The sequence below is a fragment of the Salvelinus fontinalis genome, chromosome 16, assembly GCF_029448725.1.
Source record: "Salvelinus fontinalis isolate EN_2023a chromosome 16, ASM2944872v1, whole genome shotgun sequence".
In the NCBI taxonomy this organism is placed as follows: domain Eukaryota; kingdom Metazoa; phylum Chordata; class Actinopteri; order Salmoniformes; family Salmonidae; genus Salvelinus; species Salvelinus fontinalis.
This window is the reverse complement of record NC_074680.1, coordinates 46,885,820-46,894,512: the sequence shown is the minus strand read 5'-3', so window position 1 is coordinate 46,894,512 and position 8,693 is coordinate 46,885,820. Positions and strand designations below refer to the sequence as shown.

General features: G+C 45.7%; 1 protein-coding gene across 3 annotated transcripts in view; it reads right to left on the bottom strand.

Annotated features, from left to right (window-relative positions):
• Window positions 1–8,693, bottom strand: part of LOC129813264 (sodium/calcium exchanger 3-like) — a 155,295-nt gene that overhangs the window by 3,414 nt on the left and 143,188 nt on the right. For 2 of the 3 annotated variants that reach the window (XM_055865573.1, XM_055865575.1), the window contains 3 exons: window positions 7,567–7,685; window positions 5,717–5,816; window positions 859–944 (listed from right to left, as the gene is read on the bottom strand). In XM_055865573.1, coding sequence (XP_055721548.1) covers window positions 859–944; window positions 5,717–5,816; window positions 7,567–7,685 — 305 coding nt within the window. The remainder of the gene's footprint in view (window positions 1–858; window positions 945–5,716; window positions 5,817–7,566; window positions 7,686–8,693) is intronic. The other variant, XM_055865574.1, reaches the window with a different exon arrangement.

The following is an 8,693-nucleotide window of genomic DNA, read 5'->3' as shown; positions in this document are numbered from 1 at the left end:
TATGAATGCATTCACAACGCTTTATAACAGCTATATAAAACACGAGTCGTCGTTAAGTTACTTAATAGTTTTGACCCGATGGCAGTAAAGTGTTATCAATAATAATATCATTTAGCAGACGGTTTAATCCAAAGCGACTTCCAGTCATGGATAAATGTTAGGTATGGGGTGGCCCCAGCAGGATTCGAACCCACTATCCTGGCGTTGCTAGCGGCACGCTCTACCAACTGTGCTAACAGTGGACCTACAAGTCTTCAGGACACGTCTTTGATGTATCCTGGGGACTATTGTGATATTGTCAAAGGATTTTAGATTATTAATCTGTGTGTGTTGCTAGTGTCATGCTCTACTGACAGAGGACCACCAACCAACTGACCTTCCAGAAGGTGTCTCTAACCTCTAACCTCTCTGTCAACTGAACTTCCAGAAGGTGTCTCTGACCTCTAACCTCTAACCTCTCTGTCAACTGACCTTCCAGAAGGTGTCTCTAACCTCTAACCTCTCTGTCAACTGACCTTCCAGAAGGTGTCTCTGACCTCTAACCTCTAACCTCTCTGTCAACTGACCTTCCAGAAGGTGTCTCTGACCTCTAACCTCTAACCTCTCTGTCAACTGACCTTCCAGAAGGTGTCTCTGATCTCTAACATCTCTGTCAACTGACCTTCCAGAAGGTGTCTCTAACCTCTAACCTCTCTGTCAACTGACCTTCCAGAAGGTGTCTCTGATCTCTAACCTCTCTGTCAACTGACCTTCCAGAAGGTGTCTCTAACCTCTAACCTCTCTGTCAACTGACCTTCCAGAAGGTGTCTCGGACCTCTAACCTCTAACCTCTGACCTCTAATCTCTCTGTCAACTGACCTTCCAGAAGACGGTGAGGAAGTGCATGACGTAGTCGAAACATGACGGGAGACGCTCTTCACCAGAGTCTTCCTCATCCTCGTCTCCTAGGGACAAGGGAGGGAGGAGCGGGGGAGAGGAGGGACGCAGGGAGGGATGGAGGGAAGAGTGGGGGGGAGGGTGTGAGGAGGGAGGAGAGGGGGGAGGAGTGAAGGGAAGATGGAGAGGAGGGATGGAGTGGGGGAGAGGAGGGACGCAGGGAGGGATGGAGGGAAGGGGGGGGGTGGAGTGGGGGAAGGAGGAGGGGGAGATAGGGAAGAGGAATGACATCAAGGGGAAGGAAGAGAATCATTTTAATTTATTACACATTGAGTAATATTTCATAACAGCAGATGGTTATATTTCAAAGTTACGTCATGTTTTTCAGTGTGTTTAAATCCACTCTAACAGGAAAAATTACTCACATAGACTCATACCTCAACAGAGGTAGGTAGCCTGACAAGTACTGTGAGTGACTGACCCAGGTCCCCAAGGCCAACACCAGGCCTCCATGCAGGGTAGCTGGGAAGGGGGCTAGGTGGGATACAGAACTGGGTGCTGGCAGGAGGTTAGACAGGTCTAGGTATATGTAGGCAGAATGGTGGGTGCAGGAGGTTAGACAGGTCTAGGTATATGTAGGCAGAGTGGTGGGTGCTGGCAGGAGGTTAGACAGGCCTAGGTATATGTAGGCAGAGTGGTGGGTGCTGGCAGGAGGTTAGACAGGTCTAGGTACATGTAGGCAGAGTGGTGGGTGCTGGCAGGAGGTTAGACAGGTCTAGGTATATGTAGGCAGAGGGGTGGGTGCTGGAGGTTAGACAGGTCTAGGTATATGTAGGCAGAGTGGTGGGTGCTGGAGGTTAGACAGGCCTAGGTACATCTAGGCAGAGGGGTGGGTGCTGGAGGTTAGACAGGCCTAGGTATATGTAGGCAGAGTGGTGGGTGCTGGAGTTTAGACAGGTCTAGGTATATGTAGGCAGAGGGGTGGGTGCTGGAGATTAGACAGGTCTAGGTATATGTAGGCAGAGTGGTGGGTGCTGGCAGGAGATTAGACAGGTCTAGGTATATGTAGGCAGAGTGGTGGGTGCTGGAGGTTAGACAGGCCTAGGTATATGTAGGCAGAGTGGTGGGTGCTGGCAGGAGATTAGACAGGCCTAGGTACATGTAGGCAGAGTGGTGGGTGCTGGAGTTTAGACAGGCCTAGGTATATGTAGGCAGAGTGGTGGGTGCTGGCAGGAGATTAGACAGGCCTAGGTACATGTAGGCAGAGTGGTGGGTGCTGGAGGTTAGACAGGCCTAGGTATATGTAGGCAGAGTGGTGGGTGCTGGCAGGTTAGACAGGCCTAGGTATATGTAGGCAGAGTGGTGGGTGCTGGCAGGAGGTTAGACAGGTCTAGGTATATGTAGGCAGAGGGGTGGGTGCTGGAGGTTAGACAGGCCTAGGTATATGTAGGCAGAGTGGTGGGTGCTGGAGGTTAGACAGGTCTAGGTATATGTAGGCAGAGGGGTGGGTGCTGGAGGTTAGACAGGTCTAGGTATATGTAGGCAGAGTGGTGGGTGCTGGAGGTTAGACAGGCCTAGGTACATGTAGGCAGAGTGGTGGGTGCTGGCAGGAGATTAGACAGGTCTAGGTACATGTAGGCAGAGTGGTGGGGGCTGGAGGTTAGACAGGCCTAGGTATATGTAGGCAGAGTGGTGGGTGCTGGCAGGTTAGACAGGCCTAGGTATATGTAGGCAGAGTGGTGGGTGCTGGCAGGAGGTTAGACAGGTCTAGGTATATGTAGGCAGAGGGGTGGGTGCTGGAGGTTAGACAGGCCTAGGTATATGTAGGCAGAGTGGTGGGTGCTGGAGGTTAGACAGGTCTAGGTATATGTAGGCAGAGTGGTGGGTGCTGGAGGTTAGACAGGCCTAGGTACATGTAGGCAGAGTGGTGGGTGCTGGCAGGAGGTTAGACAGGCCTAGGTATATGTAGGCAGAGGGGTGGGTGCTGGCAGGAGGTTAGACAGGTCTAGGTATATGTAGGCAGAGTGGTGGGTGCTGGCAGGAGGTTAGACAGGCCTAGGTACATGTAGGCAGAGTGGTGGGTGCTGGCAGGAGGTTAGACAGGAGTAGGTACATGTAGGCAGAGTGGTAGATGCTGGCAGGAGGTTAGACAGGTCTAGGTACATGTAGGCAGAGTGATGGGTGCTGGAATGATTCAAAGTGGGCAGGCCATGTGAGGGACATACATTTTTCAGCGCGGAGCTCATGAAATAATACAGAGAGCCATTGGGATTCAATATTTGAACACCAAAGTGACAGAGGGCCTTCCAGGAGTTGCCTGTGTGGAGCTGAAGGGACTGCGGAGGAGCGGAGGAGCGGGGACGTGGGGAGAAACGTCTCCTCTCCGTGGCGAAGCCGTCTCTCTACAACGCGTCCGGCTCTGTCTCCTTCTGGCTCCGATGTTTTCAGAGTATTTGGAAACGCTCTCTGGATGTCGTATCATTTGTTCTCCGTTGTCGTGACAGCACGCACGCAAGTCTTGTCGACGTTATTGTATATTTTGTTTTTACATTTTACTAAAGCCATTAAGATAAGATCAGCTCAATGTAAATACAATGCTAAAAGGCAACATGTTTGGTTGGTACTCTTAGTGTTACATTGCCTTATATTTTTAACTTAATTAAATGTTCTGGGAACCTTTAAATAACGTTTATTTTTGTGTACAACATTAAAGGGAATGTCCTCTGCAACCTAACTTAAACCTTGTATGAATGTCATCACTTGCACATGATCATCTGATGATTTATCACTCCAGTGTTAATCTGCTAAATTGTAATTATTCGATTTATTGCCTACCTCCTCATGCCTTTTGCACACATTGTATATAGATTCTCTTTTTTTCTACCATGTTATTGACTTGTTTATTGTTTACTCCATGTGTAACTCTGTGTTGTTGTCTGTTCACACTGCTATGCTTTATCTTGGCCAGGTCGCAATTGCAAATGAGAACTTGTTCTCAACTAGCCTAGCTGGTTAAATAAAGGTGAAATAAAAAAAGAAAAAAGAAAAAATCACAACTGAACATCTCTTTTAATGTAACCACACTGTTGCCATAATTTAATTACATGTCTGGGAACCTTTTAAAGAACTCAGAATGGCTGTTCTGTCAACATTGTGTCAACATCAAAGGAACGTTTTGTGTACTGTACCCTGATACAAACATTGTCTGTGTGTCAACACAAATGGACAGTTTGAGTGTTTATCTCGTTGCGTATCCCCACAATGTTCACAGAACCGAAATAAAATGTTTTAGGAACTTTAAAATGGAAAAATGTGTTCTGGGAACATTTTTGTAACATCAGTTGAATGTTATTTTCACTCTAAAAAGAAACATTGCCTAATCATCCACACAAGTAAACCGTTTTTTTGTGTTTTTGGGAACACATCTTTTGTGATGTTCCCACAATGTTCCCAACCAGACTGTTCCCACAATGTAATGAAAAATTCTGGGAACCTTTTAAAAAACAGACTAAATGTGTTCTAGGAACATTCTTGTAACATCAGGGGAAAGTTTTTTTTTTGCACCCTAAAAGAAACGAATCGTCCTCACAACGGGACAATTTTAGTGTTTTGGGAACATAGGACAATAACCTAGATTGAAAAAAACCCACACTTCACAGTTTCTGATATGTAATATAATATATATATATATAACAATCAAAACTCAACGATCAAAGATCCATGTTTTTTGTCACAATGAATTTTTTTAAACCATCTTTCATTGAGTGCTCTGGTCGCTACCTGGCGCCCCTTAGACCCAATACATCTCATACTGTTATGATGTATAATACCTGTAAAAGATTGTGAACGATTACGATCACAATGTATCGACTATTTTTCTCTTCTCCCTTACATGACGTCCACTAGAGTGGGATCTGTGCTGTGTGGTGCAGGAGCTGGTGTTAACCTGTACTGTCTGTGATGGGAGCTGGTGTTTACCTGCACAGACTGTGATGGGAGCTGGTGTTTACCTGCACAGACTGTGATGGGAGCTGGTGTTTACCTGTACTGACTGATGGGAGCTGGTGTTTACCTGCACTGACTGTGATGGGAGCTGGTGTTTACCTGCACAGACTGTGATGGGAGCTGGTGTTTACCTGTACTGACTGTGATGGGAGCTGGTGTTTACCTGTACTGACTGTGATGGGAGCTGGTGTTTACCTGCACTGACTGTGATGGGAGCTGGTGTTTACCTGTACTGACTGTGATGGGAGCTGGTGTTTACCTGCACTGACTGTGATGGGAGCTGGTGTTTACCTGTACTGACTGTGATGGGAGCTGGTGTTTACCTGCTCTGACTGTGATGGGAGCTGGTGTTTACCTGCTCTGACTGTGATGGGAGCTGGTGTTTACCTGCTCTGACTGTGATGGGAGCTGGTGTTTACCTGCACTGACTGTGATGGGAGCTGGTGTTTACTTGCTCTGACTGTGATGGGAGCTGGTGTTTACCTGCACTGACTGTGATGGGAGCTGGTGTTTACCTGCACTGACTGTGATGGGAGCTGGTGTTTACCTGCTCTGACTGTGATGTGAGCTGGTGTTTACCTGCACTGACTGTGATGGGAGCTGGTGTTTACCTGCACTGACTGTGATGGGAGCTGGTGTTTACCTGCACTGACTGTGATGGGAGCTGGTGTTTACCTGCTCTGACTGTGATGTGAGCTGGTGTTTACCTGCACTGACTGTGATGGGAGCTGGTGTTTACCTGCACTGACTGTGATGGGAGCTGGTGTTTACCTGCACTGACTGTGATGGGAGCTGGTGTTTACCTGCTCTGACTGTGATGTGAGCTGGTGTTTACCTGCACTGACTGTGATGGCCTCCAAGAACTGTTGTCTCCAGGAGTTGGTGCCCACCACCAGCGCCAGGTTCGTCTTCTTGATCAGCTTGTCCACCGTGTTCTGTGGAGAAATGCGCATAGGAAATACACTCAGGCTGCATCCCAAATGCACCCTATTCTCTATGTAGTGCACTACTTTTGATCAGAGCCTTGGAGGCTCCCTTGGTGGGCCATGTATTTGACTCATTATTATAGCATCTCAGTTTGGACCAATCTGGTTACAGCTGGGGGGTGAATTATTATTATTACAGTTTGGACTATACCAATCTGGTTACAGCTGGGGGGTGAATTATTATTATTACAGTTTGGACTATACCAATCTGGTTACAGCTGGGGGGTGAATTATTATTATTATTACAGTTTGGACTATACCAATCTGGTTACAGCTGGGGGGTGAATTATTATTATTACAGTTTGGACTATACCAATCTGGTTACAGCTGGGGGGTGAATTATTATTATTACAGTTTGGACTATACCAATCTGGTTACAGCTGGGGGTGAATTATTATTATTACAGTTTGGACTATACCAATCTGGTTACAGCTGGGGGTGAATTATTATTATTACAGTTTGGACTATACCAATCTGGTTACAGCTGGGGGGTGAATTATTATTATTACAGTTTGGACTATACCAATCTGGTTACAGCTGGGGGTGAATTATTATTATTACAGTTTGGACTATACCAATCTGGTTACAGCTGGGGGTTTAATTATTATTATTACAGTTTGGACTATACCAATCTGGTTACAGCTGGGGTTTAATTATTATTATTACAGTTTGGACTATACCAATCTGGTTACAGCTGGGGGTTTAATTATTATTATTACAGTTTGGACTATACCAATCTGGTTACAGCTGGGGGTGAATTATTATTATTACAGTTTGGACTATACCAATCTGGTTACAGCTGGGGGGTGAATTATTATTATTACAGTTTGGACTATACCAATCTGGTTACAGCTGGGGGGTGAATTATTATTATTACAGTTTGGACTATACCAATCTGGTTACAGCTGGGGGTGAATTATTATTATTACAGTTTGGACTATACCAATCTGGTTACAGCTGGGGGTGAATTATTATTATTACAGTTTGGACTATACCAATCTGGTTACAGCTGGGGGTGAATTATTATTATTACAGTTTGGACTATACCAATCTGGTTACAGCTGGGGGGTGAATTATTATTATTACAGTTTGGACCAATCTGGTTACAGCTGGGGGGTGAATTATTATTATTACAGTTTGGACTATACCAATCTGGTTACAGCTGGGGGTGAATTATTATTATTACAGTTTGGACTATACCAATCTGGTTACAGCTGGGGGTGAATTATTATTATTACAGTTTGGACTATACCAATCTGGTTACAGCTGGGGGTGAATTATTATTATTACAGTTTGGACTATACCAATCTGGTTACAGCTGGGAGTGAATTATTATTATTACAGTTTGGACTATACCAATCTGGTTACAGCTGGGGGTGAATTATTATTATTACAGTTTGGACTATACCAATCTGGTTACAGCTGGGGGTGAATTATTATTATTACAGTTTGGACTATACCAATCTGGTTACAGCTGGGGGGTGAATTATTATTATTACAGTTTGGACTATCCCAATCTGGTTACAGCTGGGGGGGTGAATTATTATTATTACAGTTTGGATTATTACAGTGTGTGTGTGTGTGTGTGGTGTGTGTGGTGTGTGTGGTGTGGTGTGGTGTGGTGTGGTGTGGGTGTGTGTTGGAGTGACATTTGGAGTGACAGTTGGAGTGACAGTTGGAGTGACAGACTGTCCCGTACCTTGAACTCGTAGGACTCCTCAATGATGACCTCCAGTTTAGAGTGTTCCCCCAGCACTGGCTTCCCCATCTCTGCGATCCGCTTAGCTTCCTCTTCCTCTGACGAGAACTTAGGAACATCTTTGGGAAGTGGATTGGGGAGGGAGAGGAGAGAAAAGGACAGGAGAGGAGAGGAGAGGAGAGGGGAAGGAGAGAGAGAGGGGAAGGAGAGAGAGAGGGGAAGGAGAGAGAGAGGGGAAGGAGAGAGAGAGGGGAAGGAGAGAGAGAGGGGAAGGAGAGAGAGAGGGGAAGGAGAGAGAGAGGGGAAGGAGAGAGAGAGAGAGAGAGAGAGAGAGAGAGAGAGAGAGAGAGAGAGAGAGAGAGAGAGAGAGAGAGAGAGAGAGAGAGAGAGAGAGAGAGACTAATAAGCTGAGCTCATCTTGTTGAACTGTTCAGGCACTGGACAAAATGCAACCACATCAAACCACTCCTTCTAAAGGTCAATATTTCCTTTATTGCGTGCAGAAGCTCTTTAAACACATTGTTCAAACAAGCAAAAATAATGTCATCGTACACTACAGTTCCACGTGAGTGGGGCAAACAGGAAGGACATGAGGACGCTTCTATCGCAGAGCCTAAGTGCTGGACAAAGTGAACCACGGCTCTCCGTTCTGTCTCCGTTAGAGAGTGATCCTCTGGTGGTTTTGAATGTGTCACTGTCTGTCCATGTCACTGTCCATGTCACCTCGAAATGTTAACTCGACCTGTGTGCACCTACATTGTAAACTTTCATTCATAGTCTAGTTTGTAGCAACCTCATGATGGGTACAGGGAACATTCTAGAATCAGGTAGTAGCCTAAACCTTTCACTGTTACATTGAACTGAGTGAATATGAATGTGAATTACAGTAACCTAAACCTTTCACTGTTACATTGAACTGGGTGAATGGAATGTGAATTACAGTAACCTAAACCTATCACTGTTACATTAAACTGAGTGAATGGAATATGAATGACAGTCATCCATTATGCTGTAATAGAAATAAGGCCATGCTCAAGAAAAATAATGTATCGTCCTCCCTCATCTGAAGAGAAGAGAAGAGAGGAGAGGAAGAGAGAGGGGTACTTTATTGAGGAAAAAATGACTTA